This window comes from Syngnathus leptorhynchus, chromosome 12 (genome assembly GCF_054491065.1).
Source record: "Syngnathus leptorhynchus isolate UIUO chromosome 12, UIUO_Slep, whole genome shotgun sequence".
Taxonomy (NCBI): Eukaryota; Metazoa; Chordata; class Actinopteri; order Syngnathiformes; family Syngnathidae; genus Syngnathus; species Syngnathus leptorhynchus.
Window position 1 is genome coordinate 7,752,365 of NC_141206.1, and position 25,682 is coordinate 7,778,046.

The 25,682-nt window shown below is 45.5% G+C and overlaps 5 protein-coding genes across 12 annotated transcripts in view; 2 read left to right on the top strand and 3 right to left on the bottom strand.

Annotated features, from left to right (window-relative positions):
• Positions 1-1,427, bottom strand: part of st8sia5 (ST8 alpha-N-acetyl-neuraminide alpha-2,8-sialyltransferase 5) — a 5,536-nt gene extending 4,109 nt beyond the window's left edge. Inside the window, exon 1 of the mRNA XM_085926153.1 lies at positions 1,200-1,427. Coding sequence (XP_085782279.1) covers positions 1,200-1,345 — 146 coding nt within the window. The 5' untranslated portion in view covers positions 1,346-1,427. The remainder of the gene's footprint in view (positions 1-1,199) is intronic.
• LOC147048203 (uncharacterized) overlaps positions 1-10,280 on the top strand; it is a 25,774-nt gene extending 15,494 nt beyond the window's left edge. For 2 of the 3 annotated variants that reach the window (XM_085926149.1, XM_085926148.1), the window contains exons 8-16: positions 1,822-1,951; positions 2,072-2,126; positions 2,370-2,467; positions 5,491-5,611; positions 5,698-5,810; positions 5,894-5,993; positions 6,168-6,289; positions 6,507-6,642; positions 10,112-10,280. In XM_085926149.1, the coding sequence (XP_085782275.1) occupies positions 5,493-5,611; positions 5,698-5,810; positions 5,894-5,993; positions 6,168-6,289; positions 6,507-6,610 (558 nt within the window). In that variant the 5' untranslated portion in view covers positions 1,822-1,951; positions 2,072-2,126; positions 2,370-2,467; positions 5,491-5,492 and the 3' untranslated portion in view covers positions 6,611-6,642; positions 10,112-10,280. Of the gene's footprint in view, positions 1-1,821; positions 1,952-2,071; positions 2,127-2,369; positions 2,468-3,439; positions 5,419-5,490; positions 5,612-5,697; positions 5,811-5,893; positions 5,994-6,167; positions 6,290-6,506; positions 6,643-10,111 lie in introns of those variants that run through there. The other variant, XM_085926147.1, reaches the window with a different exon arrangement.
• On the bottom strand, positions 3,462-4,729 carry rpl28 (ribosomal protein L28). 2 transcript variants are annotated; one of them, XM_085926152.1, is made up of 5 exons: positions 4,665-4,729; positions 4,083-4,170; positions 3,885-4,008; positions 3,675-3,793; positions 3,462-3,602 (listed from the first exon to the last, which is right to left on the bottom strand). In XM_085926152.1, the coding sequence occupies exons 2-5, from the start codon at positions 4,161-4,163 to the stop codon at positions 3,513-3,515; spliced, it is 414 nt and encodes a 137-aa protein (XP_085782278.1). In that variant the 5' UTR covers positions 4,164-4,170; positions 4,665-4,729; the 3' UTR covers positions 3,462-3,512. The 2 variants fall into 2 exon arrangements, with proteins under 2 accessions (XP_085782278.1, XP_085782276.1); XM_085926150.1 differs by lacking the exon at positions 4,665-4,729 and having other exon boundaries at positions 4,083-4,217.
• sec16a (SEC16 homolog A, endoplasmic reticulum export factor) lies at positions 6,802-19,210 on the bottom strand. 3 transcript variants are annotated; one of them, XM_085926145.1, is made up of 32 exons: positions 19,069-19,210; positions 15,691-17,894; positions 14,578-15,165; positions 14,353-14,498; positions 14,191-14,273; positions 13,992-14,115; positions 13,715-13,904; positions 13,424-13,607; positions 13,222-13,364; positions 13,085-13,146; positions 12,880-13,018; positions 12,557-12,799; positions 12,378-12,475; positions 12,211-12,292; positions 12,006-12,123; positions 11,819-11,930; positions 11,613-11,718; positions 11,394-11,534; positions 11,205-11,318; positions 10,924-11,128; positions 10,493-10,860; positions 10,373-10,420; positions 10,104-10,268; positions 9,858-9,944; positions 9,739-9,795; positions 9,536-9,656; positions 9,327-9,467; positions 9,177-9,256; positions 9,022-9,093; positions 8,679-8,738; positions 7,792-7,852; positions 6,802-7,719 (listed from the first exon to the last, which is right to left on the bottom strand). In XM_085926145.1, the coding sequence occupies exons 2-31, from the start codon at positions 17,824-17,826 to the stop codon at positions 7,802-7,804; spliced, it is 6,264 nt and encodes a 2,087-aa protein (XP_085782271.1). In that variant the 5' UTR covers positions 17,827-17,894; positions 19,069-19,210; the 3' UTR covers positions 6,802-7,719; positions 7,792-7,801. The 3 variants fall into 3 exon arrangements, with proteins under 3 accessions (XP_085782271.1, XP_085782269.1, XP_085782270.1); XM_085926143.1 differs by having other exon boundaries at positions 14,578-17,894; XM_085926144.1 differs by lacking the exon at positions 8,679-8,738 and having other exon boundaries at positions 14,578-17,894.
• The window catches only part of LOC147048207 (neurogenic locus notch homolog protein 1-like), a 29,989-nt gene continuing 18,092 nt past the window's right edge, over positions 13,786-25,682 (top strand). Inside the window, exons 1-2 of one of the 3 annotated variants that reach the window (XM_085926139.1) lie at positions 13,786-19,179; positions 24,813-25,228. In XM_085926139.1, coding sequence (XP_085782265.1) covers positions 25,168-25,228 — 61 coding nt within the window. In that variant the 5' untranslated portion in view covers positions 13,786-19,179; positions 24,813-25,167. The remainder of the gene's footprint in view (positions 19,180-24,812; positions 25,229-25,682) is intronic. The other 2 variants (XM_085926140.1, XM_085926138.1) reach the window with 2 other exon arrangements.

The window sequence follows — 25,682 nt, forward strand, 5'->3', positions numbered from 1 at the left end:
ATGGGCCCTCAAAGCAGAAAAAATAGTCTTAATAGTACTCCAAGCCTGACACGTTGATGCTATCCACAGACGCTTCCTGAATGAAGAGATTCGTCATTGACAGGGTCTCAAATTTATATATATATATATATATATATATATATATATATATATATATATATATATATATATATTTTTTTTTTTTTTAATTCTACACTTGGACTTTCTTATTTTATGTTACACAGCTCGTCATCCTAAGTCCTTTACCTGCTTTGACCTCTACGGTCACAAGAGGTCAGATGACATCACATGCACATACACACACACAATCAAGTCATCCCACTCTGGCCTTGAAATTTCTCTTCCCCCAAGAGTGTGTGTGCAGACAGACTGTAGCAAAATGGCCGCCGCTGAGCCCATTGGTTGTTGTAGTGCCCCCCGGCCCACCCCCCCGCCCGCCCCATCTACCCACCTGCCACTATTTCTTTCTTTCTCGCTTTCCAATGGGCCCAGCGCCATAATAACGTGCAGGATGCTTGAATTCATGAATCTCACCATTGGGGAGGTTTTTGGATACCATGAATTCTTGTAAAAGCAGCCTGTGGGGAGCGTGGGGGGGGGGGAATGGCAGAGGGGAAGGGGCGTGTGTGTTCTTTTACAAGAGACTGCAGCGCATTATGTTTGCTTGATGTAAACATAAGAGCTGTCACTTATCTGGGATGTGGCGTTTGCTCATTTGTTTGGGGTTCTTCTCAACATCTGCTCGTCTCATAATGGAATTAGTAATATTGGGATTCACATTGAGGTGTTTTTTTTTTTTACTGGGAGGTGCACATGAGAAATGAACACAATAATCGATTTCTCTAGCTGAAAATCATCATCACTTACGCTGAGATCTCGCCTCTGCAAGATGTACCACCAGTCGAAGAAAGGCGCAAAGTCAATAAATTATATTTAACAAAAAAAAAAATCAAGGGGGGGGGTCATTACCATACACGGCCGCATAGGCAGCGTGTGTATGATATGAATGTGATGCTTGACCTGCATCAAAAGAAACCCAATGGAAATTGTTATTGTGCCAAAAGAGAGGGGGGGGGGGGGTAAAAAACGGATGGATGGTCACTATTGTTCTCTTCCGGCCATTAAAAAGCTTTTCCCCTGAAGACATCCATTAAGCATTCAAATTGCTGCAAATGTGTCCAAGGTGAAACAACACCTACCTCTTAATGTAGTTTTTTCCATAGAGAATCTGCTGTAACAGAGTCACCAGTCCAAAGGCGCAAATAAATATAAAACAAAGGGAGCGATTGCCCAAGATGTCTTTACCCGACGACGGGTCGGTGTATCCGATTCTACGGCGCAGCATCCGGGAAGAACGGTGACACCCTGATCGGTGTCTCACTCCGCCGCTGCTGCATTCAGGACTTGGAGGCGCGCGCTTGTCCAGTTGGCCCAAACGGACCGCGCATCGTCCATCAGCCTCCTCAACAGAGATCAAATCAGGCAAAATTGAGATTGGATCAGATGACGAGACATCCCTGCAGGACGCGGGGAAAAAGGGTGGCGCAGATGGTGCAAAAGGAGAAAAATGCGATTAAATCATAATTAGCACAGGAACCTTATTACGGCCAATAAAGTATTGCTAAATTGAAATGATGTTAAATTCTAGTTTGGGAAAAGAGGATCCACACGCACACCTTTGTGCGTCATCTCCAAACTGAGCGTTGCCGCGTGACTGCAATCTTGAACGGAGGATGTGCTTTTTTGTGCTGATATTTAACCACTAGTAGCCACCAGAGGGCGCCCGTCATCCGTTCATGCATGTGTTCCTTATTTTTTTAGCACCCTCATCGAGGTCATTATCTGGCTTCTTCAAGGGCAAACTAAACTGGGAGTTCAGGGACCGTGGGCATCCAGAGAACCTCGGATTGTCAGGAGCTCAAAGTTGAAAAGTGGCAAACATCATTCAAAGGTTGGTGGGATGGATGGGTTTGCGCCATTGCATGAACTTGATTCAGAAGAAATAACGTTTGTTTCTAAAGTGATGAATGTAAACAAAGACAAACGAGAAAATCTTTCTCACTTCCCACAGCGTCCTCGTCCACTTCCGCACCCGTTTCCACATGATCATCTAAAACTTTGACAAGGTGAGCGAGTGTCTTACTCAGCCTTTCAAAACAAATTTCTTTTGCTCTCTTTTAGCGTCAAGTTGCATTTTCGATGTGCATACAGCTTGGTCATTTTATCATTGCTGTATATTTCTATTAAGTAAAATATGGACACAATATTGACGTTTTTTTTCCTTATTATTATTTTTTCCTGCTATGTATCCTAGCTAAGAGTCACACAAATGAATTTTAATGGTTTATTGCATGAATAACCCCATGCAGGTCACAGTCACCATAATGGTCATCAGGACAAGACTGGGCCTGCTGTGGAGAGCCGAAGCGTGCAGGTCACGTCCGCAGAAGGTGTGTTCCAGAAGCAGGTGGGTCTCTGCGCTCACCCCTGATGGTAGAAGTATAAGATTAATATACATTTTCCAATCACGATGATGGGAGACACACACACACCCCGCTGCGACCATTCTTCCCAGAGATGCTGGATATCTTCGTTGTGATGATTGTGGTGCTCGTGATGTGTCGGGTCTACAAAGGAAATGTGCAGAACTTTGTCAATTGTGGGCTTTAAGAAGGCGCTCTAAAATCATTTTGAAACCATTTAGCTAAAAAACTAAATGAATGAGCTCCCTGCATAAAATTTCGACAAAATAAAAATACAGGCAGAGCAAATCGTTTTAAGTAATGTAATGTAAATATTGCGGAAAATACCGTGTGAGATCTATCACAGTTAATTCTGTGGATTATAGGATCATAGCAATAAGTGCTGGCTGCTGGGGAGGATTAGAGACGGAGATGACATGAATAGAAAATGAAAAACAGAACAGATACTTTTACCCTTGTGGGATCCACATTGAACAAAAAAAAGTTCTTAGATTCATCTTTTAAAGGCAAATAGAAATTATTTTTAGGGGAGAAAATATTCAAAGACGAGGCAGTACCGTTGGAGTGATGCCAGAGAATGCGCCGGAGCTTGGCGAGGGCTTGCGTGAGGTTCTCCAGCTGGTCGTGCAGGTGGATGTTCTCCTCAATGAGTTCGTGGATGGTGTCCTGCAGCTCAAAGGCGTCTCCCGCTAGCAGCAGCAGCGGCAAAACGTGCACAGCCACAAGGGGAAGCGACACCAACGCAGGCCTCATGGTCAGCGACACGCCGGAACGCGGCAGAGATTTGTTGGTCGCGATTGATTTGTGCTTTGCGTTTGAACGGCCAAGGGAGGGGGGGGGGGGGGGGCTTGACTTTCCAATGTGGATGGACGGAAAGCTGCCTGCGGCGCTGTTGCAAAAATCCATCCTGATTTTGCATCCATGAAAGTAGCGTTTCAACTTTTGTTAAAAACACAACAAAAGGACATGAAACCAAAGTTTTTTTTGTGAAACAAATAACTTTTATTTTGAATAATGGGGCCTGTCCATTTATGCGGTCTTGGTAGCCCTGGCGCGCTTCTTTTTGACCACCACGGGCTTCTGGCTCTTCAGAATTGCACTGGCACGACGCAGGGCGGCCTGGAAGAGATGACAATAAGACAATAAGGCTGGGGATAATTTTATGATTTTTTTTTAAAGGGCAACACAAACCATGCGCAGGTCCTTCCTGTACTTGTTCTTGGCAATGATGTTCCTCAGGCTGTTGAGAGTGGCGCGGGCATTCTTGTTGATGGTGATCTTGTTGTAAGAATTGGCTGGCTGGTGCTGACCTAAGAGAAATCACCAAAACATATTTCTTAGCGTTAAGGAGAGTCCAAATGTTTAAGCGATATTACAGAAATGTTTTCACAAAATTCTTACCTTTGCGCTTCTTGACCAGAACGACCACTCCTTTGCCGTCAGGCGCCGGCTGCACGCCCACCGTTTTCTTGTGCACCAACCCGTTGAATCGGAATGCGTTCCTGGATTTCAGATTGTTGGGCTCCTGCCGTTGGAGCAACAGACTATTAACACACGTTACCTTTCTAATATTGAAGGACATCATTTTAGATGACTCACAGTGCTGTAGGTCTGTCCATTCCTCTTGAGAAGGAAGCTGGAGCAGTTCCTGATCACCATCCATTGCAAATTGGCCGACATGATGAACCTAGACAGACCACATTGAATAAGGTTATGCATTCTGTCTGTGTCATCTGTAGATATTCAATTTAAAAATTGTTTTCCATGTGACAAAAATCTTAATATTCCCAAAACTGCAATCCATATTCCAAAAATTCCATTCATTGCAAATGTGATAGGCAATGCGCGCCCCGACATTAATTATTGGGAGTAAAAAAGCGGGGGACTCCCTAACTAGAACCATTTGTTTTCTTAACTGAACGTACGTATAAACATTTATTAGTAAACGGTGTGGTGTCTAATGCATGCCCGTTTGCTAATGCTAGCCCTGTACGGCGAGGCCTCAACAACACGACACATTTCAAGCTTTATTAAACCATGGCTCAATTTTCTGTTATGTTAAGGGATAGATAACCAACCCAGTAATCGTATCTTACACAAAAATTCCAAACAAACGCTGTACAAGCAGGGATTTCAAGTGTTTTAATGAGCAGCTGCAAGCTACGAAGGCGACCACGTTACCTTTTAGCAGAGGAAAAGGAACAGAGAAAGCGGAAACCGGTTTACCCCAACTCAGGGAAGCGATCCATCCACGCCTATTGTTTAATTTTTTGAAAATAACACTTGTCGGGCAATAATTTGAATTGATATCACTTATATTAATATAAAAACTATTATTGTGTTAATTGAATATTGTATTAAAAAAAACATGTTAGAAATACATTTTTAGTTCTATTTTATCACCAAAGCCGCGGATGAACACATCACCACTTCTCTAGTCGCTGGCTAATCGTCATCATTATGCGCCTCTTGTTTATGAACGAGCTTGCGGTATTAAAGTTGCTAGCCTCAGAGGGGAAATAACTATACCGTTTACGTCAAGTTGAGTAAATAAACAATTACTAATGAAATACATAACGTCGTTGGACCTCGATAAAACGAAAAATTGAAGAAATTGGAAACTCGAAAAAAATTGAATCAAATAAATAAATCCAATATATGCCTAGTGGGAAGCCTGTCGAAAACAAAACATGTTTTCTCTTGCTTTTTTTTTTTTTTTAACAAATGTCCACTCGACATATCCACAATTTGAGGCCGATGGACTCCACGGCTTCATTACCTTTAGTTTTTAACTTGTTTGAGTGACATTGAGCAAAAGGCAGACCTCAGTAAATGTGAGGAAACATGGACAATGATGACGACTTGGAAACACTTGGCGAACAGTTATACACTCGGATTTTTCATAAACACAACGAACACGCTGGGAAACTTACAGGTGAGATTGACTGTCATCTATATTTCCTTCAGAAATAATCATTCACACACATGCATATATGTTTTCCTCCAGGTATGCTGCTGGAGCTTCCTGCACCTGTCCTGAGAAGGATGCTGCAGGATGAGGCCATGCTTGCTACAGCCATGGAAAAAGCAGTTAAAGCCCTGCATGTGGATATGAACCAGGAGACCAGGTAATTAATGATAACCATACGTTTTATATCAATATTTTCAAAATTTTAAGATCAATATTTTAATAGTAACCTCAATACTATTGCAGCAAAACAACAAGGAAGGAAGAAGACAACGACTCCATGTCTTCTGACTCTTTGGGCGAGCAGCTTTTTGACCTGGTGGACATTTACAACACCGGATACTCGCAGAAAATCACAGGTTAGTGATCTGTATGTCAAATATAGATACAAATCCACATTTTTGTCTGACTTTGAAAATGCGGTTGTGTTTAATTCCAAAAGGCATGTTACTGGAACAGGACAAGGAGGCCGTGTTAAAGCTTCTCTCAGATCCCAAACAGCTGGAAGAGCAGCTGAATGCAGCACTCAAGACCTTACAACAGTATGTCACTCATGTTTTTTTTGGAAAGGCTTTTTAGGAAAATATTATAGGCCAATTATAATCGGAGGGCAAATGGTATAACAATTGAGTAGCGTATCAGAACTTTAATTTCAATATCGACTTTAAGGCCGTTATGGAGCTTCCACTGTACTCACTTGACGGGCATGTACGCAGGCAGCGTGTCGAGGAGACAGATGTAAGCGACGCATCGGACTCCGAGGACACCGAAGGGTTGGGAGAGAAGCTCTTTTTGGAGGTGGAGGAACTAGATAAGCTTCATGCACATGAAATCACAGGTGAGCCAACATGTCTCAAAGTAGCTAAAAATCTGCTGAGGTGACATTTTAACTTTGGACTTTTTTTTTTTTTTTAAATCACAAATTTGGACAGGGGTGTGTAGACTTTTGATGCTCTTTCACCCTGATTATAATGGTGAAATTAGATTTTTTTTGTTGGCGGGAAAACAAATTAGGAAATTGTATTTATGTATTTCTTATTACTGTTTGTGTGCAGGCATGTTGCTGGAAATGGACACTGATGTTCTCCGTCAGCTGCTCCGAGAGCGCGCCATGCTTGAGGCTGCCGTTCACAAAGCACAAGCAGCCCTCAGCACATGATATCGTTGAAGATTTGGCGAGTAAAAGTTGAGGTGGGTGTGGTTATATTGAGTCTAATGTGGCCTGACCTTTGGTTGCAAATTTGCTGTGAAATGATCCTTCGGGTATTTTAACATCATCAGTTAAAAGACATTGAGTGATAGAAATACCTTGTAATGAAGTCTCCGTGCAAATGACACATTTCAAAGTGCTCAAGCGCAAAAAATACCTTTATTAAGGATTTGCCTTTGATTCTTGTATTTTACACGATCCATGTGCTGAAACAAAAGGGGACCTTTTCAAATCAAGTCTACAAAATGGAAAAATGGAATTAAATATGAGGGGGGGGGGCTGACGGGCCGGGACTGATAATTAAATTCAAAATCATGTTAGTAAATTACAGTGTGTGTACTCACAAGTACAACTTGTGTCACAATGTGGATTTGTAGCAGAGGTCGTTACAAACATGAATTGGTGACAATTGCTCCAAATGCTTCTCATCAAAGCAAATCACACAAATTTATTCTCCACGCATTCACACACACATACCTTTATGCCTAAAGCTCATAAATACAATCGATCTCATGTACAAACATTTGGATTTTTTCTTTCTATTCTCTGCATCTGGTGGTTCAATATTCCTGCTGGTCACTCATGACAAGATATTTGCACTTTAAGTCATTTGATTGACAGGAGGGCTTTAAATTAAATATGTGGAAACGTGCAGCATCCTCACATCCAGTCTAGTTCTTTTTATCTTTTTTTTTTTTTTTTGACGGGGGGCACACAACACAGCAGATGATGCATTAGAAGACAAGTGGTTCTAATGTTTCTTGAACATCATAACAAAACCACAATATGAAATTAACAAGACAAAAAAGCCACACGTTTAAGACGCAAGAGGGAGAAGATACAAACACTGCGTGTGCTAACAGTAAAGCCGAGAGTTTTTATTTGTACACTAAATGATGCCTGTGTAATAGTTCTGCTTAAAAAAAAAAGGAAACACACCAGGTTGTGTTTTAAAAATAGACTTTGAGGAATTAAAGAGTGGTCGGGTCGTCCGTTCGGCGCTTTTGGGATTCCGGGGCGCACTCGTCTGTTTCCGACATGGTGGCTCATCCTGATGTCTGTAGAAAGCACATGGATACAGTCGATTACTAGAAAACTGCAGTGGAAAAACATGTTTAATTCATCCTTACCTGTGCTAGGTTATAAAAAGCTGCCACCCCCAACTGGTGTATTTCTCAGGCCTGGATGACTCTGTAATAATGACAAGCGAGAGTTACGTTGCGGCCTTCGTTAACCATCTTTGCGACCCTTAACAAAAAATACATAAAAAAAACTCAGCGGCAATGTCAAATTAGAAATACACAAGCTGAGCAAATGTTCACAATTTTTAATGCACGGAGGAGGTCAAGTTTCACTTTGTTTAGTATCCATGCAAACTAGGTGGAGGGTTAATGGAGCTGCATGCGGGCATCACAACATATTGATGACATGTCTCCAGCGTGCTTCACTTCCTCACCAATTGCTACTAAATATCAAATATGAAAAATAGTTCAAACTGATGCCTTCCCAGCATACTTCAATCACCAAACACTCTTTTCCCACATAAATGGCCCAAATGAAAAATTTAAAAAATATTCTTCTCGTCTTCCATTCTAAGTCATTTTTAAAACAAAAACCTAAAATTATGAAAGGTGTTATTTATCCTCCAATTGCTGTATTTCTTGACCGATTTGAACTATTCCAACTTTGATTAAAAAAAATTCCACATCAACGTTCCATGACTTCCCAGCATGCCTCCAACTCTCATGTAACCTAATAATCGGAATAAATTTCAAATTTAAACGTAAAAAAATAATTAAAAAAATAAAAAGTGATTAAATCAAAAGTCTACATGACCGACTTTCTTTCACAAGAAGATGATAATTGCTGGAGACCACACTGCAGGCAGGTAAGCAGGCACATATTCCACATTAGACATTTGCTCAAACAAGTTATGCGGAACAAGCAAGGGCGGGCGGGCGACGGCGGGTCGGTGGGGCAGTCGGGAACCTCATCCAAAAAATAATGAACAAGATACCTGGTTTAAATGCTGACTCACTTCGCGTGATAAAGAACTCATTGAGCTAGAACGTGACAGCTGAGAACAGCGGACAAACAAGAAAACAAAGCACATAGCCTTATTAATCATCTCCCATGCATCGGCGCTAATGGGTGCTGGCAAGAACTGTGGAAATGATTGGCAAAAACAAGACATGAAGAGAATTTGGATTAAAGACACGCCGAGCCAGATTATGAGGAAAGACTTTAAATGGACATGCTATTATTACGTTATCATATGCTCGCAGTCACACACACAAACACACACTTGTTAGCTGAGCAGCATCGCGGCTCGCTGGAGACAGAAGAGCAATTCGTCTCACCTCTCCAGATTGTGACCCGTCGAGGGCAGGAGGACCTTGCGGGACTGGCGGTAACAGCGTAGGATTGAACATCTGGGGAAAAAAAAAAAAATTGGTACAATTTTAGGCTTCTTTGACTTCATTTTTCAAAAACTTAAGACAGTGAAAGCACCTACCTGTGGAGCAGAGCTGTTTGGTGACATCTGCTGCTGATTTCCTCCTTCGCTGCCTTCTAGAGGTTGTTGATCTTTGGGAGCTACAGCAGAACAGACGTCAAGTCATAATAGCAATGTTTTGTATTGTCACGCAGTTTTCGTGTCGCGCACCTGAACTAGGCACAAAAAGGTTGGTGGGTATGGCCATCGGCGCGAGAGGCGCAAAGAGTTCCATGGGAGGCCCGGGAGCCATCCCGGCTGGTTTGCCGCCGCCACCGGGGTTCAGCACGTCCACATATCTGTTCTTTAAGCCTGAGGAGGGAGAAACAAAAGACGATTAGTTGATGCTCGTCGTTCCCACCCTCACCCGTTTGTCTTACCAGCTCTTCTTGAGAACATGTTGACAGGAGGTCCGCCGCCCGGGGGGGCGGTGGGCCCGAGAGGAACAGGCGCGGAAGGCATCATGGGGAACCCAGAGGGAGGTGGTGCAACTGGTTTACTCTTCCAAAAAAAAAAAAAAGCAACATTTCAATATTTATGTCAAAGTGCCACACATTGCAATAGATTCTGATTAAAGACAGACCTCTTCTTCAGGCTCGTTCAAGTCCACCCATTTCTGCTTCTTTTCGTCCCACACGATCTGATAAAATAATAACTGTCAAGACCGGTCCCAAGCTTGAAATTTTGAGTTTTGCGGCTTACAGATTTGTTTTTGTCGTCCGGTAAGTGAGCCTCATTCTTGCCCTTCCTGTAAAGCCACGTCGTCAGCCAGCCCACACCACCGCCACTCTATGTTTCAATGAGACAAGACCTCTTGTGAGTCTTTAGTAACAATAAATTAAGCAAAAAAAAAAAAAAAAAAAAAGAACTGAAACATGGAGCGATTTGCAGTTTGGATATATTTTGTGTGAGTGAATACATGTCCTGTAGAGGTAAATCTTTTTCAACCTTTTTAGGAGAGTCCTTCTTGGCTTTCTTGGTCTCCTCTTTACGGGGCTGCTCCGGAATAGAAGGAGGCGGCGGAGAAGCCTGCTTGACAGCCGAATTGCTTCTGTCTCGCCCGCCGGAGTGAGTTGACGACTCAGAGGTGGTGCGAGAGCGCCGTCCCGAAGCCTGAAAAAAAATAAAGGTAAAAGTGATAAATCCATTATACATTCATACATTTCTTTCATTATTATTGCTATTATTAATGAAATTATTATACGTGAATAACTCACCCGGTGCACTGAAGACTGTGATGTGGTTCTCGATCTCCTACCAGGAGCCTGCGCAAAATGTTAAGTGGTTAAGTACAGTGCTGCAAGTCAAGTATTTCAAAAGACAAAACAGTTTCTGACCAGCTGTGCCATGTGATCATAGAAGTCCATCTGTGGTGTTACGGAGCTTCTGTGCGGGGATACTGGTTGGTTGAACGGCATCGCCGGTGGCGTGCCCATGTGCCCTGGCGAAGGCGGCATGTGCGGCGGCGGCATCTGAGGTGGAAGGTGGCCCCCGTGCACCGGCGAATGGGGAACTTGTGGCGGGTACATTTCCGACTGCACGGGTGGAGGCTGGTAGTGGGGAGGAGAGTAGGCGGGATCGTGCGGAGGGTAGCCTGACATAGGAATGTGTCCGGGTGGCCCACTGGGTGGTACCGGGTAGAACTGTGGCATATCACTGTGTGGTTGAGGTGGGGCCGTTCCGTCTTGGAGGATAGAAGTGGGAGCTAACGGAAAGGCGAGATTGTTGTCATTCGGGATGGGGGTTACCAACAAGTTGGCACACAAACCTGGAGGCATGAGGTGGATTCCCTGTGGCGGAGACCCGGGCAGCAATGAGCTCATCAACGGGTTGTCAGGAGCAGGGCCGTCCAACTCCATCGACATGTTGTAAGGTTCAGCTAGACCGCCCTGATCCAATTCTGAGGTGGGGCTGCTGCTGCTGGTGAATTGTGTGGGGCTGGTTCTGTCAGCATTGTAGGTGATTGCTCCGGTCTAAAGAACAACATGAATGCCATTAGTTGTTTGTTCAAGCAATGTTTCTTGCAAAGCCTAAAAATGGTCTTCCTACTTTGATCTGCCCATCCAGCTGTCTGAGCTGGATCATCCAATCAGGCTCGTTGAACAACTCCTGCTCGGGCCTTTCTTTCAGTTGGGGGTCAAAAAATCGCAGCTTTTCGGACATCTGTCAAATTATACCCGTCAGTAATGGCGTCTATTCTAGCAGTCGTAAATTGTGAGAGATGAGGGATGAGCTCACCTGAATGACTTGGCTAACAAATACAGGGGAATAGTAGGACGGCTGCAGGAGGACAGTCCGAGAGATGACTTCACAGTAATGGAAGGCCTGCGCGCTCAAGCCCGCTTCAGCCAAACGGCATGCATAGATCAACTTGAAGACCTAGCGAGACGCATTCAAAGTCTTGACAGCACGTGGCGGCGGTTTGTTAATATTCTGAAAATCCTTTGAAGACAATACCTGGAAATTGGGTAGGGAACAAGGCTGGGAGCCCAAAGACTGTGCATACTCGTAGGCTTCCGTTCTCTGTATTGCTTCATTGGTCGCAAAGTGGTGGAAAGGTAAACTGAAGTGGATATACAAGAATTCAGTTCAGTACAATTAAAAAATAAAAAATAAAAAAACGTTATTTGAGCAATTGAAAGACAGTAAAGATGAGATTCCACCTGTGATTGGAGCCAATCAGAACCATCTTGGTGCTCTTCTTGGTGTAAACACCCAGATCGACTTGAGCCATTAAGTAGCAGAAATGTGCCGCGTCAATCAGCCCCTTTGAAGCTAACAAACACACGGACATCTATTTTATCGCCGTGCTCATGTTTACAAATGCGCTCCCTCCTAGTTCCAGCTTACCGAGTGTGTCTCCCATGGTGGTGATTGTGCGAGAGTCCAGGTCCAAAGTGTGGGTGAGGTTAGACAATATCATGGCCAGGTGAGGGCGCCAGTCGCCCCACTTTTCTTCTCCGCAGCACTACGTCCGCACAAGAAAAAATTTAACCGCTGCATATTACAATTGGACATCCTTTTAATTGATTCTACGTCTAGTTCAAATACTTACGGTAGCTGAAGCGGGCATCCTACCCGACATGAGTTGGTACACCGTCTGGAGAGGGTCATTGATAGGCAAGCTGTTGGCAAACCTGTTGAGCGGATGAGCAATTGTAACTGAGGATAAGCTTCTAAATATATTTTTGGTAATCTCCCCCCAAAAAAGTTGATAGTCACCTCGTCATGACACGTGCATGTGTCCTGTTATCCATCTTACTGGCCAGCAGTAGAGCGTGGCCCCACAGACCACATTTCATGGCTGCTTCAAGTGCATCCTGTTAAGGAGCAGAAAAAGAAGCCCGTTTCCAAATTGGCATTAAAACAAACATAGACAACGTCAAGGCGTGAGTTCTTACCTTCTTGCGACCGAAGAGCAGCAGCTCCCTGAAGCGTTCCGTTTCTTTGCCGACGTTTTCCGGGACAGTCATGAAGGTGTCGGACAGGAGGGAAAGCGGTCCGGCTCCTGGCTCCTCCTCCGCTCTGGCCAGCGGCTCGTTGTTGAAATCGATCAGGTTTGCTTCGTTTGGACTCTTGCCCGGAAGCCACACGGAACGATGCTCCTTCAGCAACAAGTCGGCAATGTCGGTGCCTACCACAGTCTTGAGAGAAGAAAAAAAAACGTTTGAATTTTTAACTCCCGTAAATGTCGACTGTGCAACGAATGCTATGACAATCTTACCCCGTTCTGTCTACACAGCAGCACAATGAAGTCCCAAAGTAGGTGGGCGGAGTCTCTGTCTAAGAGGTTGTTGTCATGGGAACATGCCAGCGCCTTGTTTTGGGAGAACTTTATCACATCCACCTTGTGGGTTTCCTCCCTGAAGAGGATGAGGTCAAACGTGAGGTGAAGTGGACCAAAAAAAAAACATTTCCAAAAGACTTACTTCACTAATGGTCCAGGGAAACCTCGTAGTTCTTCCTGATCCGATGTGTTCTGCAAGATTGTCTGAAAAGTCCAAATTAACCTGATTTCAATGACGTACTAAATAAAAACAACACATAACGTGAATTGAAAAAGTACCTCCAAGTTGTGAATATCAACCAGAGCAGGCTGCCCCGCCGACGGAAGATTGGGCAGAACTTGGACGAGATGACCACCGGGCCCAAAGCGGGCACAACGGTGGGGCATGGTGAACTTCTCCGGGGTGACCGGACGAGGGGGCGCTACAGGAAAAATGTTGTGAGCGCGGAGTTGCTATCGTTAACCGAAAGGGCAAACTTACGTTGTTCAGGGGCGATCCAGGTGCTGTCTGCCGTGTACTCAGAGGGGTAGAGGTACTGGTCGTAATTCTGGGAAGCCTCAATCTGGTTTGGGTACTGTCCATAAGAGTAGTCCACAGCTAGCGTAGACGATGTGGCGTCATAAGCGGCCGACACCAAGTCTGGCTGACTCCTGTACGCTTGGCTCTAAAAAATGTAGGGGGAAGACACGCAATACTTGAAGTTTTCATTCTCCTGCAAATGTACAAAAGTGGAATTCTCAATTGTAATAACCGAATATTTTTCAGACGTACCTGTTGGGACCTGGAGCTGAAGCTGCTGCGTCTGCTGTGAGAGCTGTGCACGCTATGAGCAGACTGTTCGCTGTGGACGCTGCGTCGGTCAAAGTCGTCGTATGCTTCGCCGCCGCGTCGCCGGTAGTCGTCGTCGAAGCTGTTGTCGTAACCGGGGTAGTAGCGCCACTGGTCATCGGAGCCTTCTTTCCTGTGAGAGGTGAAGGTAGGTATATTTTTTATTTTTTTCTACCAGTACAGTCACAGCAAAGTTTATGCACGTTTCGCTCAATATTACCTTGGCGGATACATTTGTTGGTTGTAGTAGTTGTCTCTGCTTCTGTACGCATCATCATAAGTGGACCAGTAGGATTGATCATAGTATCCTCTGTATCGGGGGTCATACTGTCCATAGTTGTATCCTATAGGGAACAAAAAGGTTTTACTTACATAGATACTTTTTTTCCCCCAATAAAATCCAGACAAAAGTCTCATACCTGCATAATCATAGTGCTTGCCGTAATAATATTCATCATAGGCACTTCGGTTCGCTCGGTGGTAGTCCTCAGTATAGCCTTGCCTGAGGGAGAAAAACGCCAAATATATTCAAGACAATATTCTGCGCAAATGAAAAGACCACACGGGAGCGTTGCGCTGACCTGGATGGAGGCCGGTCGGAATACTGACTGGTCCTGGAGCTGGGTCGCTCCGGCTGAGGTTCTCGGTACTGATAGTGCGGGTAAGCTGGGTTGGCGCCGTCGTACCTGCCGTACCAAGGATCTCCTCTGCTTCTATATGCTCCCTCCTGAGAAGGAAAACAGTTTTTAGCTTTTTAAAATTGCAGATGACCTTAAAAGAGAAAAATGGATCATTCTTAGCCATACCGGATAATACTGCTGAGCTCTAGGATCCCCAGCCGGGTATGGACCAGGAGGATACGGGGCTCGGCCGTCTGGGTATTCTCCATAGTTTCCATAATAACCTCCGTACATCGGCCCCGGGCCGGGAGGAGGAGGCCCGTAGCCCTGCTGGCTGCCGGCGGAAGAGGGCGGTCGCGGCGGCTCTGCGGGACCTTGCTGGGAAGGAGGTGCCTGAGGAACGCTTGCAGGAACAGGAGCTGGATACTGGCCAGGGGAAGGCTGTACCCCCCTTGCGGGTAAAGCGACATCACCTTGCACCTGTGCTGCGGCGTTTGCCTCAGGGATCCTTGCAGGTTCTGGCTGCTGAGTGTTTGCGCCCGCTACGGAGGAAGTAGGCGCAGCCATTGTGTTTGGCGAGGGGGACACCGTGACCGGAGGGGCGGATGGTAACGGAGCTGATGGGGCCAATGCGGCGGATGGTGATGACGCTGGCAGAAGCGGTGGAGCAGATGATACAGAAGGTACCATGACCTGTGGTGGAGCTGAAGGGGCTGAAGTGGCATCAGGAGCGCTCCTGTCCCCTCTTAGCCCTTGCTGTGCATCTTTGGTGACCTGCATGTAAAATCCATTACTAGACTGCGACGACTCGTGCAAAGCAGAAGGATGGCCAGATGCTTGATTTTGGCTCTGTGATTGGTGCATAGAAAAATCAAGGAGTTCATAATTTGAGGACTGATTGTGATTGGTGACAGAAGCAGCGGCGAGAGAAGTCAGAGGATTAACCGGGAGAGCAAAGTTAGGGTCTCCACTCAACGATTGGCCACGAGAAACAGAAGGGTGGACTGCATGGGTCTGTGCCACTCCAGAATTTGCTGCTTCGGCACTTTCTCGAGTCAGATTGAGCGGGACTGGGTTTGAGGTAAGAGTAAGTGGGCTAAGTGGATTCTGATTGGGGGAAAGAACCGGTGCACGGGATGTCCCGGCATTAACTGTTGCTTGAGCAGGAAAGGTACTGGGGGGAATCACGCAGTTGGACACAGGTGGTGCGATCAGAACAGGCTGCTGGAGCGATTCAGACACGAGAAGAGACGCATAGCCCAGGTGGCCCTGCGAGTCCGCGGTGTCTAACTCACTCACCTTCGGTGGGTTCTCTAGGTTCTCTGAATTGTGTTGTGGGATTCTCTGAGGAGGATGAAGGTCCAGCGGACCATCCTCTGGAGGCTGTATGACCTCTGCACTCGGCTCTCTTAGCGGAGCCAGAACAGTCGGGGCAGCGGGCGCCAAAACAACGCTAGCGGCTAAACTGGAAGGATCACCCTGGGCCCATAAAGTGGTGGCAGGGCTCTCACAGGGACGATTGGCGCCAAAGGCACGCGATGACGGTCGGGAGTGAGATTGAACCACGGGGTTCGGCAGGTGAGGCACACCAACAGGCAGAGGGTGACCAGGCCCGTAAATATTTTCCAGATTATCCGGTGGTTGCTCCAGATTACCCGACGCGGGATCCGTGCCACCTTCCGCTACCATTTTAGCTCTGTCGACCTCGGCGGGGCGCACCTCAACCCCGTGAGAGCGGACGGGCTCAAACGAGCTATTAGCACTGGCCTGGAAAATACCCGTAGGTTTCGGGGGGCTCGGCGTAGCGGGCCACGTTTGCTCCGAGGTGCTCGGCCGTGCGGCCACGTCTCCAGGTGGATAAGAGTCGATCTGTTCAAAGTAGCCACCGGCGGCAGCGACAGCGGCCGGAGGCAAGTTAGCGTCCTCGGTGAGGCGAGGGCTTTCCTGCTGAATGAAGGTGCCGACTACGCCGTGGTGTCGACGGCCGGCGCTACCGTGACTCATGCTACTGTAGTTTGACGATGCACTCGCAGATCTCATTGGTCTGGGAATAGAATCCGGAGTCTCCAGGTTGGGGCCGGTTTCATAGGTGTCCACTCCAGAAGGACTGCCGTGAATTTCATTGGGCAACACCTCCTGGTTGGGGACGCACTCCAAGTTCTCAACATGGTCATACTGGGTTTCAGGTGGGTTTGAACTCCTTCCTTGTAATGTGGCGATTCCGTCGTTCATGTATGGTATGTGTGAATGGTCCTGAAAACGAGATCCTTGGTTGTCAAAAGGAACATTCACGGGAGCACTGTGGCCCAGTGGGGCACCTTGCGGATGACTCAGAGGCTGCGAGGATTCAGGAATCCCGTTCAGGACCTTTTTTCGCTCTCCTGCTAAAGTTTCCTCGTTTTCTACATCATCGTTGAAAAACATGGAGAGTGTACCGGTATCTTGAGTGTACGGAACTGTCGCAGAGGCTGAGTCATGCTGGGGACCCGCGTTAGGTGCATGATGAGATCCAGAATCTGGCTGAGGATGCGGGTGTGTTGGGGCGGTCCCCATTTGGTGGTAGGCTGGGTCCTGTGGCGCTTGACTCAACCACACGTCTTGCGGGGCAGAGGTCTGCATGAAGTAGCTCTGGTGTTGGAAATGAGAGTTATGCTGCTGGGTCATATTTGGTCCAGCCCAATGTGAGCTGGAGGAATTTCCGGGGTTCTGCGGCGGCATCTGTGGATGCCCAAATTGTGTCGGGGGCGTGGGGGCGTTGGAGGGGTACATCTGGGCCTGCGGCTGTGTATTGAAAGGCTGTTGTGGAGGGTCACTGGTAGGCTGAAAATAGTTCTGAACTGATGGAGGGCGACTGACGTGATCGGAGGCCCTTTGAGAGGAGGCGGCAACGGGAGGCACTGGCTGGAAGGGGACAGGCTGAGGAGAAGACTGTGCATGGAATTCCTGATTAAATGTCTGATTTGGTACCGGGGCTGACGGCACACGTGGCGGTTCTGCGGCCAACGGCTGCTCTCTCGAGTTCAAGTAATCTTGTTCGGAATGCAATGGCGCGTATCCCGTACGGACATCGGCTGAACTGTGAGGGCTGAACATGGGTACCGCTGGCAGAGAGGACGGCAGGGGGCCAGCTGGAGCTGCTGGGACACCCTCCAGTGTCTGTGGTTGCGGGGCCAGACTCGGGCCTGCTAGAGTGTAGCTGGAATCGGCTGGGGTTTGTGTTAGCAGAGAGTTGCTGTGGGGTACCGGGGCACCCATCGGAGGTGGAGCTTGGACAAAAGCAAACGGGTTTGTCATGGGTTGAGTAGAGGGCGGCATTGAAGCACTTGCTGCCGCTGCTGGATGCTTGAGAGGCCTGGTCCTGCGGAACATATTCGGCCCGGAAGGAGGAGGCGGCCCGGTAGCTCCCGGGGGTCCAGTCCGAGGGGGGGGCTGCATGGCAGCAAGAAGCGTGATGATCAAGTTGATCAAGATGATCTCGCAGAAGACGTTGAAATCAGTTGTAGCTGAATGGAGAAAGAACAGATGGTGAATAAAAGGCAAGTGGACCTTTACCACACCAATGTTTGTGAAGTAGGCAGTCTGCGATGTCGTTAAACCAAACTGTCCAACGTGGCACCGGTACACCACCCTAGACTTGTCAGCCAATCACACATCACATAAAGACAAATAACCAATTGTCTTACGGACAACGTTTTGTCTTCAAGGAACCCAACATGCATGTTTTGGGTTCCGAGTTGTGGCTCTGGCCTTCCTGAGTGAAATTTCTCCTCATGCATCTGTGAGTGTTCAATGACACCCTTCCACGTTACAAGAAAACATTGAGTGGCAACCAGTCCAGGATGCTTTTCCTTCACCACAGGTCTGCTTCAGTTCAGCACTTTTAGATGAGCATTGGTGTAATTGTTAGTGTGAATGCTTATTTGTCTATGTGCCCTGGGGAGCAGTCCAGGGTGGAGCTAGCTTCTTGCTGCAAGTCAGCTGGGACATGCATAAGCAATCGAACGACCCAAATGAAGAAAATGCATGAAATGGGGTTCAGTTAGTGACTAATTTGAGTGGATCACATTGTTTTTCTTGAAAAAAAAATGCAACCAAAAAATGCATAGCTTCCCGAGAAATACATTACTGACACATTACGATCCGACACTTGTTGAAAATGCAATCAGGGAAATATTCCTCCATGCATACATTCATCATAAACAAAACATCAGCTTCTCGAAAGGTCTTCATGTTGTTTTTGATCGCCAGCTAACGTGGTTGCTCCGCAGCTTAAACCCCCCTCAACACGTCCTAACACCCGAACTAGCAAAACACGGCGCTCCAAAGTCGCCGAAAGATGCCCGAATTCTGGACTCGCGAACGATCCGTATCAAAATTTCCGTCATTGCAAATTCCCAACCGACGAGGGCTCTCCGGCGATTTGTCACGGATCGCTTGTCACCGGCCGATTGCACTCTTAAACCAAGGTCCACTACCCCCAGTGTGCTAACGTTAGCTTGTTAGCGTCGCCGTTAGCTATCCGATGCTAACCGAAGGGAGGAGGGGGCACTTAAAGCTTTCCGCGTAAAATCGAGGGATTTAACTCAGAAATGATCGGCGGTGTTGTTGTTTTTTTACGTGTATGGGTACGACCGCCGGACGGTATAAAAAGTACACAGGGAAAAGGTAAAGTCTTACAAATGCGCAGGACAGCGAGTTTGACACACCGCCACCATCTTCAATGGCCACATCCTACTAGGCTACGTGTACAAGCGGCGTCACCGGCCAAACAACATCTACTTCCTCACGGTGAGCGGAGGGCAACTTATTCTTTTAAAGGGGACATAACTGTGTTATGAATGAGATGAACTGGTCTACTTCAGTGCTTCTTCAAGTAAGTATCGTCTGAAACGGTCTGGACGTTTTATTCTTAACATTAGTGTATTTGGTAGGCCACTGTAACATGCACAGTTTAATTTAATTTGTGACTGTAGTTGTAATGTGGGTATTTAACCACTGGAGGGCGATAATAGTATTTATAATTTTCAGGGACATTTTAATGGAAACTCCATCAAGCACAAAACGATTAAACACGCTTTCTATTACTAATGCATCGTCTAATGTTCCAATCTACCACCTATATTTCATCATTAATCTGCCTCATTGTTATTTTTTTCCATCAGGATTCATTTTTTTCATGCACCATTTCAAATGTCATTCAATCTGAGAGTATTTAGACTAAATAAGCAATTTACCTCTATTACTGTAACCAATGTGAACTTAAGGTATCTATTTACTAAGTGCCAAACAAGGATTTTTTTTAAATACCCAATAGTCTTCTTAATGCTTTTATTTGGCATTCTTCAAGAAGGCCTCTCAACTATCAGTTCGATCTCTCCTGCTATGTTATAATGATGCAGAGTCGCTGAACAATGGCAGTGGAGTGAGTTCTCAGCTTCGGCAGGTGTATGATGGCCGAGATAGAGCAAGTCACTTGTGTTCAAGGGGCGATAAGACTGGGACTTTACTGTAGTAACCGGATGCACAGTTTAAGCTATCAGGGCTCTTCCTATCAGTGCATCACAAAGGACAGCAGTCCACTATAGATGCCTGCCTATACATAGTTACGGTACACCCGGGGTGAAATTTCAGAATGAACAAAAAAAACCTTTAAAGTTGAACTTAACTCATTCATTGTCAATGGTTTTTAAAGCAGAGATCACCTTTCTGTCATTCTTGACTGATCTTTCAAAATGTAGTGTGTTCTTTGACAGTATAAGCACTACCAAGATTTGTTGTTTTTTTTTACAGTGAGGAATGATGCTTAATTCTTGGATGCACAATTTATCTTCTCTTTGCAAGTTAAAGCTATTCTGGAGGCAACATTCCAGCTCATCCTTATTTTGTGGAAAATTGGAGGTCCGGGTTCCCCAGTTTGAGAACCCCTGCCCCGAGGAGTACTAACACTGAAATTAAACAACAGATTGACCGGAACCAAATGAAATTACTCAAACGGCTCTATATCATATTCAAGGCTTAATTAGGACGAGATGAAATTATAACCTCTTGAAATGAGCGGTAATCTTGTTTCAGCATCGATTAAAGAATGAATTATTGGACAAGGCAACGGTGGCAGAATGTCATGTTTCTCCAAGCGGAAGATTGTTTTACAAGCTGCAGAAGGGAGAGCAGTGTTAGGAAACGGACCCAATGAGGGGTCGGGAGGTTTGGTGGTGGGAGTGCAGACGTCACATCTGTTCCTGCCACTCCCCAGGGTCCTGGGAGCATGGGAACCTTGAACAGAAACATTGCTTGCACAGCCTTCCCAAAATGCACTTCATTTATCAATTGAGGTAAATGGAGCTAAAGGTTAGTCTCGTGCGTTGCATCTTGGCAAGGAACGATGGTTTCGTTGGAGGAGTTTCATCGCGGTATCATTCATTTTAGCGTAGATAGTGCTGGGAAAATGGACGTGGAATGTAAACAAAAGTATGATTGAGTTGTGTAAATGTGCGCTATAAAGGTATTTGTCGTTTTAGCATCGTAAACATGATTGGTAAAAAATGGGAAAAGACATTTTGGTGGTTTGGAAAAGTTTCAACCCCCCCAAAAAGTGGTTTTAAAATAATAATAATCTATTTTTTTTTCAGTTTGCAGCCTGCAAAAAAAAAAAAATAATAATAATCTTTCAGAAACATCTGAGAAGCTGGCTTTTTTTTTTTTTTTTAAACTATGACAGCGTGGATTTTTGACCACATAAAATTTGCCTGTTAAGCATCATGTCAGAAATCAAGTTAACCATTAGGTTTAGCATGTAATTCAAGTTCTCAAAACATATCGGGATCAAGTTATAAAACATAAACGTTCTTGTGCTTATCGCAATCCACCCAGTCACAGTTATGGAGAGGTAAGCCATCTTGAGCAGATGATTTATTTTGGACTCCTCTGTGACAGAGTTGTCAGTAAAACAGGCAACACGGCGAATGCCTGGCCGGGAGCCTAAAATCCTTCTAACGACAGACATGACATCCGCCGCTGTCCGTTGACTCAAATGCGTGCGTGAACGTGGGAGTTCCTTGTCGACAGCTCGGGCACGTCTCAAAAGTTAAGCGACTGCTGAATGACATCAATTAAGGTTGCTTTGGAAATCTCTTTGCCAGTTGTGGCAAGTATGAATACTTCAGTACTATACTTAATAGGATTTATTTAAGTAGTCTATACATCTACTTAACAAATATATCTGGTCCCGGATGATTTTATTTTGTGCAACTATTAAACAAAAAATATTTAATTTTTTTTTCCCCAGTTGTCTTTAACGCGAGTATCTGCACTTTTAGTTAAGTTCAGAGTACTTTTCCCACCGCTGCCCATCAAAGTGATACCCGATCAGGTTTTCTGAGCAAGGATCCTCAGGGGTATGCCGCGGGGGTTGCGTGAAGCGTTTGCCTCGCGTGCTGTCGGCCCGCCGCGCCAGAATGAGGCACATGGTGCCAACAGCTGCCTCTGTGAAACGCTAACCCCTCTAAATGCTCTGCCCGCTAAACAGAACTGGGCTCCGACGCATGCCGGCGGTGGAGACGGGGTTAGGATGGGGTTAGGAGTGCGACCGGGGTGTCCCAGCTGACGCCGTGGAGAAAAGAGCGTTGACCCCTGCGGGATGGTTTATTAAAGTGCGGCGGTCGCCATTCTGGTGGGGGTGGGGGGGGCGACGGCGAGGGAAACCCAAAACCCTCTTTGGCAAACAGCACCGTGCACGCCACAAGTCACAGTCTGTATGTTTACATTTGAAAAACATCGGATTACCGTGCTATATTTATAAAATGGATGGAACGGATTAATGGCAATTCGATGCGCTTAAATGGGGGGAATTGATTTGACATGCAAATTAAGTTACTATGCATGATCATAAAAGTCAAAATTTGTATCTAAGTCATTTGTTTGTGTCTTTTCCTAAGCCTCAATTTGTGACTATTTTGGTGCAACTGTCAGCCAGCGTGTGAATGGCGGTAATCTAGTCTCAACCTGCCTCGACAGTCCAGTGAGAGTTGGGAGGGCGCTTGAGTGAGAAGCAAGGTCAGGGTGACAGTTGTCGGCCCATTTGGACGGAAAGTGATACGGCGGACAGCTGAGGGTTCATTCGGAACATCTTAACATTCACTTTACTCGCCCATTGGTTGTAATGAACGTGGAACTGGAGGGCGAGTGGAAATCTCAGCGTCTGTGCCAATTAAACCCCGCCCCTACAGACCACCAATCCTGTCTCATATGCACGTTGATTTACACTTGTCGTGTAGAGAGGCCGCAAAAGAGATTCCTGTTGCAGCCACCCAAACCTTCTCTAATCATAGTCGCCATTCCAAGCTACTCGCGCACACTCACAACAAAAGCCCCCTTGGTGGGCATCACCTTCCTTCAGGCCTCATATCAGGTGGTCCCTAAAATAAACAACAGCAAATATGATATGAGCTGGCCGGGTGGTAATGGTAATGGATCTTTGTGAGGGTGGGGGGGGGGCTATCTGAGATTTTCCATTGAATTTAATATTCATTCCATTAATTCATTCTCAGCTGCTTTGCCAGGAGCTTGAACACATACTGCACCTGTCTTTTTTTTTTTTTAAAAATCAGTTTAAATGAGTTAAAGATATTCAAGGCTTAAAATATGTAAAAAAAAAAACAAAAAAAGTATAATATACTGCACCTTAAAAAAAACTATTTTAAATGAGTTTAAAATATTTAAGCCTTCAAATATGTAAAAAAATACATCATATATTGCACCTTTTACAAAAAGTGTTTTAATTAGTTTAAATGAGTTTAAAATATTTAAGGCTTCAAATATGTATACAAAAAAAATATAACACCGGTTGGTTCCTTTTAATGGCTCAATAGTGAGGAGATCCTCAGGGGGACTCTCGCATATTTAGCTTGTGTTTCTCCAGTTGGCCTGTCTGTGCCACTTGTCACAGGCTTGTGAATTAGAGCCCATTTCCTGCACTTTCTCACTCAGGACTTTAAAAAGTGTGTGTGTGCATGTGTGTGCGGGGACAGCACGGAGCCAGAGCTTCCTGTTCTTCATTGTCTGCCGGCCCTCATTTATGAACACTGCAGCCATTTTGTTGCTTGCAAGTGTTTGGATGTGAGTTCATTCGATTAAAGAGGTCTGGGAGCGTGATTAAATCATTGACGTTTTGGCTTTAGTTCCCCTTTAAACCTTGGCTGAGAAACTATAACCATTTTCATCATATATATATATATATATATATATATATATATATATATATATATATATATATATATATATATATATATTTTTTTTTTTTTAATCTCAGCCTACATATGTTGACTTGACTTGAATGCTGTTTTTTTTTTTTCACCGCATGCTTCAGGCAGACTTCTTCACAGCAGTGTCCGGGCATGTTTTACAATTAAAAACCAAAGTGTTTAAAATGCAAACATGCAATAGACAATGGAGCAAGGTGATAATTGGGACACCTGAGGACCTCTGTTCTCTGTTTCGGAGGCGTCTATAGGCTCCTGAGACAAAACAAACAGAGGCCTGATGGAGGGGGGGGGGGGGACGGGGGCGACTGGGCGAGGCGTCAACATTGGTCTTGATAAAAGCCAAGAGCGCTTTTCCCACTCACTTATCTAGCAACAGGCTGTTTTCATACAAACATTGGCGAATTCCGGCCGAGCGCATCCGTAAACACCAAGCCAAGCGAGGTGTGAGAAACTTTTCAGTCATACAAGTCTTGTCTTGAATTTCAAAGTGTGCTGCTATGTGGCACACAGTTGGGCATTGTTAGAAAAGTGGATTGATGACATTATTTGCACGCTGCATAACAATAGTAAAAGTTATCAGTTGGCTATTTTCAGACGTTGTTGTAAGCGCTTGTGAATGTCAGACATTGAGGTCAAATGAGATCACTGGCTAGTCATACTTTCTCCTGTGAACTTTAAACGCAGGTTTATAATACGATGATGATGATGATGATTAACGTCTAAGTTTGGGACTTTGTTTGGGCCACAACACACGAGCTGCTCCGTTAGTGACATTACTCTAAACATGCCCGTACACATTTGATATTCCCATCTCCCTCCACGCTTTCTATTATTGCAACACATTTTTTTGCAAGTCCTTGTAATCTTTCCCGCCTTTCCCACGTCTCGTCAGGCCTCACCCCAAATTGGCGCCGCTCCATTTGGCAGTTATAGCGTCAAGGACCAAAACATGAGTAGCGGTGTTGTAATGAATTATAATCTTTGCTCCCTGAGGCTACGAAACTGTACAGCAGTTAAACTCAATAAAATGAGGGAAAACTTTCCTCTTCAACTTGTCACAACACAATATAAATCGATTTCACATCACTCATTCGTATTTATTCACTATTTATTACAAATTCCTGGGATTTGAACACATCTGATTTTGAAATTTCTGAATAGTTTCAGATTCTCGGGTGAGACAGTGAAGCGTGTCCCCCCCCCCCCAGCAGCTGCGAAGGAAGAGGAGGGGGGGGGGGGGGGCAAAGTGGGAGGACCTGAGCGCACCGACTAGCCTCAACACCTCATTAAGAACTCTGCCAGCACAAAGTTAACATCAACGACCTGACTCTGTGTTCTCTGCGAGGATTTACTGGAGAAAAAGAAACAACAAGTCTTTGGTGTGCACGCGTGCGTGGCGTTTGACTTTTTCTGCAATATTTTTTACCCCTCACACCTGGAGTACCCCCTGTCATTGTGGATCTATGCTTAACCCTACGCGGGACTCAAGCACAGTTTGTGAAGTAGAAGAGGAGGAATGTATCGTTTCTTTGCGAGACTAACATTTCTCCTTTCGGCAGTTATTTTCGTCTCACAAGGTAAAAAACTGTGGTTTGTTGCGAGCGTGAGTCTGTGTGTGCATTTTATGACCGGCGATTTTGCAGTAATCTGCAGATCCTAATGAATTTGAGTTTAATGTATATTTTAAATTCCCTTATGTCTCCTGAACAGAGTAACATTTTATTATTTAAAAATGAAAAGAACATTGTCGAGGTGTAACTACATGGAAAAAAAAAAGTATTTCCCAATATGTTGAATTGAGACGGTTTTGAATAACGTGCAGGATAATGGAAGTTGCGTGTGTGTTAGGGCCTGGGGGACGCTCAAGGGGACTTTGGGGGGGGGCACCTTTTGTCTGCATGTGTGGGAGAGTGTGTGTTGGGGTGGGGGAGCGCGGGTGTGGAGGAGGTAAACAATGCACGAGGAGAATGTTTTATGGCTCGTGCTGGACTGATTTCTTTTGTTCCCTGTTTGAGTCCAGCAGCTGCCGCG